General features: G+C 39.3%; 1 protein-coding gene across 7 annotated transcripts in view; it reads left to right on the top strand.

The window, feature by feature from the left end:
* Positions 1-13,249, top strand: part of KIF16B (kinesin family member 16B) — a 198,809-nt gene that overhangs the window by 110,395 nt on the left and 75,165 nt on the right. For 4 of the 7 annotated variants that reach the window (XM_061622596.1, XM_061622599.1, XM_061622600.1 and 1 more), the window contains 2 exons: positions 493-598; positions 5,772-5,822. In XM_061622596.1, the coding sequence (XP_061478580.1) occupies positions 493-598; positions 5,772-5,822 (157 nt within the window). The other 3 variants (XM_061622601.1, XM_061622603.1, XM_061622598.1) reach the window with 3 other exon arrangements.

Raw genomic sequence — 13,249 nt, 5'->3', positions numbered from 1 at the left:
TATGTGCTGCAAGCTCTGGAAGTAGTCCTGTTGCTATTGAATGCAGTAGCAAAACCTATATTGATTTTTAATGGAGGATTGCAGCCTGTGGCTGCCACTGGATATTTTAACTTAATGGGGGAATTGACTGTCACTAATTCTTCTGTTTACTGCAGTTAGTAACTATAGAAAACTTTAGAGCAAGGCAAGCAGTTCCTTCTGCATTTTAAGTGACTATACTTATTTATTACTTTATTGTGTAGCCTGTCCCTTCCAAAGTCTCAGGACAGGTAACAATATATTAAAGCCATAAATCTGTTTATTATTAACACTTCCATCATCCTGCCCTGTCTCTACTAACCATCAAAAGACAGGGGATTATTATGTGGGTTTTTTTTAAAAATGGTTTATGAGAGGAAAAAATGCAGCTGGTTACCCAGGTGACAGAGCCCTAATGGTCCTTTACATAACTGAAAAAATCTTTTTTTTATTTGCAATTTAAAAAAAATCTAGAATAAATGCCTTTATTGAAGAAGAAGTACAAAGACGTCTTCAAAATATTCACTGTACATCTGGAGAGAATAATAATAGCCTGCTGCATTCTACAGAACTTACAAAGGTGAGAAAATGTAGTCAGTAGTCTATTCCTAAGCCCGAGTCTGTGATCACATCTACATGGGGAAATGTCTCTGCAAAGTTACATTGATGACTGCAGACTCAAAAAAGAAAAGACAGAAACCACTCAATACACTTTCAGCCTTTACTTACCTTTTCTTCCACAATGGTTCAAGCACCAGTAGATGGGCAGAGTTTGAATTACTCCTCTTTAGTAAAAGGAGTTCCAACCGATACTTGACTTTGTACATTCAGAAGTCCATTTGCCTTTGTACATATTATCAGAGTGGCTTATTCCCCTCAATTAATCCCCAACAATGTTATTAATGCAGCTTGTGCTAAATAAGTTGTAAACAGAGCTTGGAAAAGTTACTTTTTTGAACTACAACTCCCATCAGCCCGATCCAGTGGCCATGCTGGCTGGGGCTGATGGGAGTTGTAGTTCAAAAAAGTAACTTTTCCAAGCTCTGGTTGTAAATGACAAGTGAGGCACTGCAGCAAAACACTGCAGTGTTTTGAACCTGGGGCTGAAAAAAAGCAGTGTCAGAGTCCCTGCTCAAACTCAAGTTCTTGTTCATGTGCAGTTTTTCCACTCTAGTTTTTGAACATTTTAAAAGTGTGACTAGTCTACCTGCCTGTAAGTAGAGCATGAGGCTTTTCTGCATGCCTGGGTGGAGGTGTAATTTAAGTAGATCAACCTTTGTTGCAGCCAAAAAATTTTGATGGGGAATCCAGACCAGCCTGAGCATCACCTCACCTGCAACATTAACAATGGGCTACACTGTAGGGCTCCTGTAAGCCACTTTCAGTAAGACTCCGCAACCTGCAATAGAGGTGTAACAGTGAACTACACAGCAGGATTTTTGTGTGCTACTGCCTCAGCTGAACCTGCAATATGGAAATAAAGGCAATGGATAACATAGCTGTGTTGTGTTAGGCTACACTCTCGGTTTCAGGTCAATTTGCAATAGTGGACTAATACTTCTGGACATCACTTCCGGGTTGTTGTAAACCATTCAGAGCCTGACCTGTGGTACTGTGTGAACTACACCACAGGGCTGTTGTAAGCCACTGTCTATCCACCACAGCCCCTTCAAGTCTGCAATATGGGGACAATGAACTGTATTTACTTTGGAGTTTGTATTATCATAGCTATTTTTTATATGTTTCATACTAAATATTAACTGTTTTAGAGAGCAGAAACTCTCCTCTTTGCTGTTACTTCTGTGTGTGTGTGTTTGTGTATTGGGGATGAATACACTGGTGCTCAGTCCATTAAAATCTGGGATTTCTCTAATGATTTATGTAGGCAGCACTCACTTCATCCCTAGAGACATTTTCAAAATTGCTTCTTGCTGTGTACCAGGAAATGACATATCTAGAAAATGAGGTGGTTTATATATCTTGGCATCTTTTTCTGCATTCTCTTTTGTTTGTTTCTTCTGGACAAGGAAAGAGGAGAGAAATGGAGCAAAATGCCATTGAAGGAAGAGAGACAACAATAATTATTGCCCACCTCCCATACTTTCATATTCCCTTTGTGCTCCTACCTGTCTCCCTTAGCTAGCCTCTCCTGCCCATCTGCCAGCAGCATTTTGAAGTTTCCCAGTTGCCACGGCTACCTCACTTCAACTACTTCCAGTCAACTTCCTTTTCTCCATCTGCTTCACTTTTTTTCCCCAACTGACCCAGTATTCCATGACTGCTGAATATGCTCAGACCTCTATAAGGAAATTTTTATGGCCTCCCTTCAGGTTTTTGCCTAAATACTTTATTTTGCTTCCTCCAACCTTGGAATTCCTCAGAAGCTGCTCATATCTCCCCTCATGTGCTTGGATGCTGCCGTTTTGGCTACATAAGGATCAGCACTCACCCCAGGTCCATGTGGTGGAGCTGCCCTCATGATAGCAGTGTCGCTGCAGCTTACCTGGGTGGGCAGAGTGGCAGCAAGGCGGAGGCTCTGCAGGCACATCAGCATAGCCAAGCTGGCACACCTGTGCAACTCCAACCTCACCATCCCCCTGCCCTGCAAACATATTGTACACCACTTAGAAACTATGGTATTGTGGTATGATTAAAATAATATTAAAATTATTAAAATAAATTAATTAGAAATAAGTAGATGGCATTATGCTAGTAAATGCTACTTAATATATCGTTAAATATATGAACCACAAAGCAACCTTCCACATGGGGCTTGGAAAAATATGTGTTTTTTCCCCAATCCTACTCTAATTGTACCCCACGTGTGTAGTTTACAGACCGTTCTTGGGATGTTGATGCCAGTACTGGTGCATCCTTTGCTACAGTTGCAGATCTGGAGGGTCAGAGATTCCCTAGCTCTTCTTTAGGGAGAGGTGACTGTCATTGCAGCAGCATGTTTTGCTGCGTTGGTTCTCTCCTAACATCAGTATCAGTATCAGTATCGACTTTATTGCTTAGCCATAGGCCATCGCATAACCAGAACAAGTTTTACAGTAAAATTTTTGACACTTAAAATCTGATACCAAGTTATCTCTATTAAAACCCACGTCCCATTACGTGTCGTTACTAGAGTGTTAAAATTCATTCAACCATAAAACCATAAAATAAAGTGTCCTGAGAGTAATGCTTTCCTTCAGGACTCAATTTATAATGGTAAATGTTCACCCCTTAACTTCGCCCATTAATTATTTACAGTCTCTAACTTGAGCTTTGCGTGGATCTTTTGAGCAGTCAAGGCAAACAGCGAAACCCTATATGTTATAGAAGAGTCCGTATCGGACATAAGGTGATATATTTTGTGATGGTCCTGCACTAAGTGTGGATGAGCCAGCAGGTCTTTTAGGTACTTGGCTCGTGGATGGGAGTACAGTGGGCAGGCCAATAAGTAATGGGGCAGATCTTCCACGTCATATGCAAAAGCGCTGGTGCCAAGGTGTTTGGGAATAGCGGCCGTCCATTACTGCATTCGGCATGGTTTGGAAACGTAATGCCGTAAAGGCCTACCTGAGTTTTACTGATATAGGTTGAGCCAAATATGTTGCTGTAAGAGCATCATGTTTATATATCCAGTACCATTTGGAGAATTTTGAGTTTATGATAGCCAATCTATCAATGTAGGCTCCAGATTGAATAATTGCATCCCTTAGTCTCGTTCTGTTGTTTAGAGAGGAAAGGGCCTGTGGCGAGATATGATAGGTCTGATACAATCTGTTTATTCTTGAGATCCAGTAGTTTTCCCCCAAGGCCTGTTCGTAACAGAGATTAAGTATTAACTTAAACGGAGCATCTTTTATAGATCTCCAGAAATTAATCAAAGTACAATGTATAAGGGCTCTGAGTGGAGAGAGGCCCAACTCTGCATGAAGCAGTGCCGCTGGGGTGCCAGGGGGAAGTACTAGAAGTCTTCTCATAAAGCAATTTTGAATTGCCTCAAGACTGCCTGCTTGGGCTTCATCCCATCCCCAAAATGCCGCACCTTATAATATCTGCGGGAGGACTTTGGATCTGAAAATTTTTAGCGCGAGGGCAATTAGTTACCCCCTGCTGAGCGATAAAATCTGACTATAGCTCCGCTTGTTCTTGATGCTATTGCCTTGGACATTTCCGTTTGTTTCTTCCAGGAAAGATAGTCAGAGAAGCATATGCCCAAATATTTAAAGACTCGGCATTGTTCAATTGTATTGCCTGCTATTGACCATTTAAATTTAGCATGCCTTTTACCAAAGACCATCACCTTTGTCTTCTTATAGTTGATCTGCAACTTTTCCCTAGTACAATAATCATTGAGTCTTAACAACATCCTCTTTAATCCGTTGCGGGTAATAGAAAGTAATACCATATCATCCGCATATAGTAATATAGTTGTTTTCCTGGATCCAATTGAAGGAGGAAAGAAGGCTGGATCCGATAGTTCTAAAACTATGTCATTTATATAAAGATTAAAGAGGAATGGGGCCAGTAGACATCCCTGCTTCACCCCCTTATTTGTGACAATAGGGTCTGTTAGAGAGCCAGATAATCCCACCCTAACTCGGGCATTGGTGTTCGTGTGTAGTTCTCTTATCAGGGCCAAGAGTCGTCTGTCTAAGTTGGTTTTTGTTAATTTGGCCCACATAAAACTCCTATCTATCGAATCAAAAGCTGTGGCAAGATCGACGAAGGCTACAAATAGGTGTTTAGTAGGGCCGGCTATGCATTGTCTGGCTAAGTAGTGAAGGGTCATGCAATGGTCAACGGGGCTATTACCTTTCCTAAAGCCGACTTGTTCTGGGGAAATTATTTGATTAGCCGATTCCCAATCTGGTTCTTTCCTAACGTGGTTGTGGTACCGCAGCCATACGCATTGACCCTGGGAATTGACTGTGAGCAACTGCTGTCATGCAGTATCCTGTGTTTAGGGTCACTTGGTGCATGGGGCTTCTGCGTTCTGCTCTTAATATGATGATGCTGGTAAACTGAAGTTCATGTTCTCCTTGTGACTATAAGAGAAATATTATAAGTTTTGTATAACTTCCTGTTCAGACAATGAAGGAGTTTCCTTTAGTTGCATTAAAATACCTTAATTGCACATGTGTCTGAATAGTTGATAGTTATTGCCTGCTTTTCAGTTTGTCAGTTAATATAATAGAATGGCTTTTTAAATTACCTGCTTCGCATGACATGGTAAACCATAGTTCATGGCTTACTTTGAACATGCCTTTGTGGTCTGTGTCAGCTTTCTCTGCTGGTGCTGGGAGGAAGCAAACGTCTGTTCATGGCTTACTGTTATGTTTTGTACTGTTTTGTAGTTGTGTTACTCCCAACAAGCCATGATATGTAGCCGAGGTTTGTCCTTGACTTACTGATCATGATTTTTGGACTGAAACTGGGTTTGGATGTAACACTAAGCCAGGGATCATGGTTGTTTCTTCTGTGTGCAAGTGCCTTAGATGGCTCTATCACAGTAAACCGTTAACTGTGGCTTACTATGACGTGGGAATGTGACAAACCATCTTGTTTTTCTATTGGTTATCAGAAATAATAATTATTGGATGGCTATTTTCTGTTTGCCAATTCTCAGTATTTGAACTAAAATGGGCCTGCCTTACTTAGTCGTACTTAATGACTGAAGTGGGTCATTTGCTGTCTTGATTACTTTTGTGCCGTTTTTCTGACCATCAGAGGATTTGAACTACGGCTACTTTGCTTTCCAGAATAATGAAAAGTTTCATAATGGTACTGCTCAACGCAAGTTGAAGTATGAGGTAAGTTATAGCTTGTCAGCTTGAACTAGTCCTAATCTTAAATTATGGCATGATCTGTAATTAAATTTCTTTAACATCTTTGCAGCATAATTATAATTCGCTATTCTGGCAAGATTAATAGCCAATGGGATAAGGCTTAAAATGGAAGCTTCTGCTATGGTAAAACTTTGGCTGATTGTGATGAAGGTCATAGTTTATTAATTTTTTGATACTGCAACAGTTTCTCTTTCAAAGATGTAGTCTACAATATTGAAACAATTATATATTTAGGAGTAAGTAATTGGTAAGAACTCTGCTACACTGAAACGTGTCCATGTCATTGGTATCAGACTCTTCTAGTTGGTAATGTATAACCCATATACAAAGCTAAAGTTAAAGCTCAATTTTCCAAATAATCAGACTAAATGCAGAAATACTGCATGCAAACTGTTGCAGGTATCCAACTCAGTAAGTTTATTTCTTTTTGCCCATATGCTTTCATTGGTCTGTTCCAAGCAAAAATGTTAAATAACAGCTTCTCAGTGATTATTATCAAAATGTTTGCTTCTTTTTGGAAATTGAGGATATAAGCTTCAATTCTGATTTGTAAAATCAGGAGGAGTTCTGCCATTGGGGATGTCGATTGATCCTTCAGAACTTACTTAAGTGAAATGGGTACTGTTCAAAATGCAAGATTATGCTAAAGGATAAATTTTGGCTTTACTTTTTGAATCACAACTGATCCCGTTGATTTAATTTGGTTTCAGTGATGTTTAATCCAGAGCTGCACAAAACAGCTAAATCCACATCTGAAAATTTACATCAGAACAGCTTTTCTGTTAAGTACACAAAGACACTTCTTGTGTTTGTTTGTTTTTTGACATTTTAAACAGAAAATGCCTCTTTATGGCTTTCTCGCTGTATCTAATGGTGACAGCCAATGTTATACAAATGAAGATACAAGAATAGCAGGCATCAGTAAGCAAAACAAAACCACAGATGCATTTAATCCTCATTGGAGAAGAATCTTGCAGTTCCATATGATTCAGAAAGCTACAAATAAAAAGAGACAGTTAGAACAGGAATACATCAACTGGCTGTGCAGTAATGAATGTGACTCAAATCATCCCAAAACCATTAACAGCAAGGGAACTTGCTCTAAATATTCTACAGATTTTCATCTTCAAACTCAAGACAGATGTGGAATGATTCATGCACCAGATAAAAAAGCAGCATGCCATCATTTTGAAAATACAAGCCTATCTACTACTACTTGGGAACACAGTAGTTTGGAAACAGAATCTCGTCTTTTCCTTGACTGCCGTATGCCTGCCTCAGAACTTTTAGCCTCTGCTAAACATCAGTATGGAGCTTGCACTTCTCTCTGTCTCAGGGAACACAATAACCAAATTCCCCAAGTTTGTGAGCAGATTCCATATCAGCAGTTAGACAAAAGAACTACAAATGTCAGCCAAAGACCTCTCCCAGAGTCACATGTGGGAACAAAACAGAGTTATGGGCTGGGACATTTATTCAGCAAATTCTCCAGTATTTACAATGATACCAGCTGTCAGCTCTTTAAAAGGAGTTGGTTTTCTAAACACATCAAAGATTTAGTCAGTCTCTGTGAAAAAAATGAAAAGTATACACAAATGGTATCATTTTTAAAAGGCTTTCTATTTATTAAAAAAATGCAGCTAAATCCTCTTTTAGGTATGAAAGAGAAAGGCTTCCATGATGCAAACATCAGCCCAGGAAGTCCTGTGCAAAAAGAAGATGATACAAAGTTGTTCTACTCCGACACTTCAATTGACATGTGTACAACAGATCACTCTGAGGGATATTCCTACTGTCACAGAAATGAAAAACTGAAAACTAGCCTTGTGCTTAAGCAAAATTTTGTGTACTTTTCAGATGGGCTTCGGAAATTGCAGCTGTGTTCTCAGGATGAACTATTGCAATATGTGACCTGTATCTTGCCAGAAATTTGTGCCAGATCTGATGAACTAAAAGGAATATATTGGATTGCTGTGGGAAACTGTAAAAACCCTGGACCAGAGCCTGCATGCTTGCTTGTACTCAGTTCTGTCATGTATGCCCTTATTCCATCAACCAGTCAACTGCAGAGCAGTCAGGACTCTCTGGAAATTTTTCATGCTTTCCCAGTCTCTACATTAAAAGAAATCCAAATTGGTTATGCTGGACAGAGCATCAGACTATTGTGTTCTAATGAAGAAAATTCAATGAAAATATTTACCTTTAACAGATACTTCACACAAAGAATATGCCATAATATACTTAGTATTGTAATTTCACTGTCAGATTATGCTTACTTAAATCACCCACTCTTTAAAGGTGATCTGTTGCACCTTTCACTTGACTGGGCTTCAGCAGTCTCTGATTTGGTTTTTGATAATGGAGTGCATCTGTCATACAATTTTGAGGCCAATTTAGCTGATCTGATTTACGTGCTCCATGAAAACATGGAAATCAACAAGCCCCCTTTAGGAGAAATTCAGATACTGCTCTATACTACAGTAAAAATAGAGGGCAAAATCCGATCACTAGTCCTTACTAATACTCATATTGGTATTATACAGGAAGATAGTGTCTTCTGCCCAGTTTCTAGTTTGCATTCCTTAGCTGATGAATTGCAGTTTGACAGAATTCAGCTGCATTGTTTGAGTGAGCTCAGCAGTATAATTGTCCTAGAAACAGAGAATCTAATAGAAATTGAGCTTGTATTTTCTAATGCAAGCAAGGCTAGATGTGAATCAGCTAGCAATTTATCTTGTATTTTTCAAAGAGAAGCAATTACCCAACTGAGAACTGTTTCATCCTTTTGTCATGTCCACCCTAGCACCCAACCATATATCTGGAAACTGACTTTCAGTTCAAATGAAGATGCCATTAGGCTAGTGTTGCATTTGACAGGACAGTAGATCTAGGTGCTCTTTAGACTTTTACTTTTTTTAGAATAATGCAAATAAACCAAATTTGTGTTTTCATGTAAGTATTTCTCTGATGAGACACATGATGTTCTCATGCAAAAATTTTAACTCATAGCTGCTTTATTACATCCAAGATGTATCTGAAAATAATTCTTGAATATTGGTGTCAAGCATCAGTTTTAAATATTCTTTCTGGCAGGGAATGGAAAAGACTAATATTCTCAGGCTCTCTGTTGCCAGCTTGACAAAAGGTTTACTAGCCTTTTCAGACATGCAACTATTTCAGAGCAAAAAATACAGGAACTGACTTTTGGTACACTGCATGTGCATGCACATATATTAGGTAGTTTCTATTCAGAACATGTCTCATGTTTTATCACTTCCATGTTTGTAAAGGCATGGCCTTAAATTTGGAATATAATTACATCCATTGGCATATGTGGGGACTAATCTGTGTGTGGGCAAGGGAAGGGAATATTTAATGCTCATCTAGCACTCAAAAGCCAAATGGGTCAGTTACTGGCCCAGGTAGATACTTTCCTCTGTGCCTTTATCCAAGAAGGACTTAATTTGAAAGCAGGAGCTTGACTGTAAGTATAAATGATAATGCAATGATTTCTCTCTCTTGCTCCATTTAGTATTTCTTGAATAAAAAGTGTGCTCCCTTCCCTTTCATTGGTACGTGTTCTGATTGCTAGGGTATTTTTCTTCCTTGTTCTGCAGGCAAACAAAAATCACTTGATCCATTTTTCAAACATTACAATGCCTATTTGGAGATTAGTTGTCTTGCCAGGAAAATATGTGAAAGTACTGTAAAGAACAACGATGATGTCTGTCTTGAAATCAACATATATTTAAGAATCAAAGAGAAAACCTATGAAATTAATCTTCATGCTGTGTTCTCAAAAGATGCCTCTGAGATCATAAGCTAAATCTTTCAAAGTAATAAATTAATCAAAGTAATAATATTGATAATGGCCTTGAGAAAAAGAAGGCATTGAGTTGGCTTTTACTTTTTAAAATAGCAAACTATGTAATGCAGCAAAATTGTTGAGGGAAAACTTCATTTTGTAACTTTTTGTTGTTACTTAAATACAGGGAACTACTACAAACATGGATACCCATATACTTGTTTCTTATTTTAAAAAAAAACACAAGCTTTTAATGGAACTGAAATACTGTTCAGTGTCTTGCTGGTTGTTCACAATATTATATTTTGTCCCTAAATACTATTTTCATCCAGATTAGCACTTTACGTTACAAAATATTGCAGGCAACAACTTCTAGGCATCATGTGAAAAATAATTTGGATGAGACATGTGAAGAGACATGTTTGTGGAAGATGCCACCACCTGATTTTTGGGGGATCCTCTTGAGCTCCTCGTGCCAAGCCACTCCATTCAGCAGGGTTCCCCGACCCTTAGTGGAGCTTTTTAGGTTGACAAAGGAGGGGGCAGAAAATCCAGCTTTTACCAGCCCCTTTATGTGTATTTAACTCTGGAAGCAACCTCCTGTCCAGCCTCTGTCTCCTGTTGCTTCTCATTTGGCTCAGATTCTTGTATCCCATCAAGTAAGAGAAACTCACTCTCACACTGTATCTCACACACATGGAAGTATTTCATGCCAACCTTCTATTTTTTAAATCCATGACCTTATAGGCTAGCTGACAGTTAGTCTGGTCTTCTGTGGTACATTCCTTCCTCATACAAGGTAATTCATAGGATTGGTTTGCAACCCACATTAAACCATAGTTTGCCTTAAAGTATAATTCAATGGGATGTGCAAACTTGGCCATAGACAGCACTGTTTCTTTGCACCTCTCACTGCATAGGCCTATGCGCTAACCTTTCCCTCCAGGAAGCACCAGTAAAAAGACTGTGAGGCTCCCCCCCCTGGTGTTTCTCTGTATAGGCTTTCTGCTGCTGCTTGTTAAGCATCATTCCTTAACAACAAACAGGTCTGTCAGTAAAATCTTGTATGACTGCCATATGTTTTGGTTCATGAAGTTTTTATTTATTTTTAGAGACCCATCCTAAAGACACTACTTCTACAGAGCCTTTTCTGAACCATCACCAATTTTAGTTTGGTTTGTTAACATTCCCATATCCACATTCTTCTTGTTCTTTTGTCAGACTTTGTCCAGCCTATATTTGTAAGATTTTAAACACTCATCAAGAGTGAGATCTGTGCTGTGTAGTTGGTGTTAAATAAAATTACAAAGACTGAAATTATTATGCATTTGATTGTTCTCAGCTACCCTGGTGCTATCTGTGGATATTGAGAACTTGTTTATGAAAAGAAGCACTTAAAACAGGGGTAGGGAACATGTGTTCCTCCAGACGTTGCTGGGCTACAACTCTCACCATCACTGAACATAGCCCGTGCCTTTCGTTTGACTTCATTGCTTAAATTACATTAGTTGATAAAGTTGCAGTGCTAAAGTGCATACTGAGCTTGAAACTCCCTTGCTTTCTTGAACAGCAGTATGTGTTGGAAGCTTTAGTAGTCCAGTAACCCAGTTGTAGAAAGTATAAGTAGCCCAGTAACCCAGTTGTAGAAACAATAAGACACCAGATAGGCTGCCACAGCTTTGTTAAGGAGAAGCTTTACTTGCGATGCACGAATAGCGTTCTCAGGATACATAGGCTCATAAACAAACACAATAGCACCTTCCTCACACGATTCCTTCATCACCCCACACCCCACTGCAGCCACCCTCTTTCTTTTATGGTCCTTATCTTAATTGCTCTGAATAGCTGCAGCTGTAAAACTGATGCAACGGGAGTCTTGTTAACTGTTGCTGTTAACCCTTTCCTTTCCTGTTCGACCTGCCATCTAGAGGAATCACATTAAATGCAAGTCATGATGACCGTAACATTCCCCACCCTTGTATTTCATATTGATTTCCGTATGATGCAGGGTACAGTTTACATATACACATAAATACAGAGTATACATTATCATACATAATACATTTTACATTTTGTATTTTCTAGCACATTCTTAGACCAATTGCAGAACATCCTGCTGTTCCATCCAGTCTCTATCCCCTTCCAACATTTTAAACCACATTTCGTAATCATGTGCTGTCCATTCATCATCATCGTCTTCATTATTTTCCTGTATGGGTTCATTATTGTTATGGGTGGTTTTTAGCGTGGCTATTTTGAATCTATCTGGCAGTTTTCCCAGATTAGATCTCTGTGATCTTCGCAGTTCAGTGACTGCCACCTGGCCCTGCTCACCCCCTTCACTTATGTCAGTTACCTCTTGTTTTACTTGTGGAGTAAGAGGGTTGTTGGGCATTGCTATAATCTCTATGTTACAGTCCTGAACCGTTTCTTTCACTTCAGGTTGACTGGTACATTCTACTTCCGAATGTTCTTGTTGCATTCTGTCTGTATTACGACCAGACCACAAAACTACTAGGTCTGTCTCCTTTTCTGGGGATGCCACATATTCCCTACGTTTCTGTTCTAGGGGTTTCTTACTGGATACCACCCGGCTTGAGACTACTCTATAGGACTTTATTACCCATACCCTGTATGCCATACGTTCATAACCCAGGATAATCCCTTTAACCCATGACGTACCAGGTCTATGATGCTCATTCATGTTGGGTACACGCACCCAACAAACTTCACCAAAGGTTTTCAAGTGTGCATGTTTGGGTTTCTTTCCATATGACCTTTCATATGGAGTCATATTTACAGCTATAGAGAACAGCCTGTTAATTAAGTGGTTTGAATACATGGCAGCTTCACCCCAAAACCCTTGTGTTAAACTGCAACCTTGTAGCATTGAACGCAACATGTTTTGCAAACATTTGTTTCTGCGTTCCGCTATCCCATTCTGATGGGGAGACCAGCTGGCTGTGAGAGAGTGCTTAATGCCTCTTTCCTTAAGGAAGCGCTGTAAAGAGCTGGATAGAAATTCCCCACCCCTATCAGAATGTAGCTGTGCCACCTTAACTTGGTGCTTAGCTTCCACCCACTTAATGAAATGGCGTAGGTTGTTCTCGGCTTCAGCTTTTGTTTTTAAAAGATATACAAAGCTGTATCTAGTATAATGATCCACTATAACGAAATAAAATCTTGCCCCTCCTTTGGATTTTGGAAATGGACCTGCTAGATCCATACTGAGTAGTTCAAAAGGTCTACTCGCCTTACAGTCACTGCTTCTGTTTTTAGGAGCAGCCTCGGCTTTCATTTCCTTGCATACTGAGCATTCTAGAAACAGTTTACAAGTTTTGAAACATATATCTGCACTATGCTTAGGCATTAATTGCAAGGTTGAATAGCTTGCATGTCCCAATTTATTATGGTAATCATGTATACACCCGTCATGAATGGGTTTATTCAGTACTGCCTGAACTTTATCTTTTGAGTTTATCTCTATTACATAGAGTGCATTCTTTAAACAGCCTTGTGCTTGCACCTTTCCATTTCTACTTACAGTACATTTTCCTTTAGTAAACATAACATCATAATTCATTCT

The sequence above is a fragment of the Rhineura floridana genome, chromosome 4 (assembly GCF_030035675.1).
Source record: "Rhineura floridana isolate rRhiFlo1 chromosome 4, rRhiFlo1.hap2, whole genome shotgun sequence".
Lineage (NCBI taxonomy): Eukaryota > Metazoa > Chordata > Lepidosauria > Squamata > Rhineuridae > Rhineura > Rhineura floridana.
The sequence above is the reverse complement of the archived record's forward strand: the minus strand, read 5'-3'. Positions and strand labels throughout refer to the sequence as shown.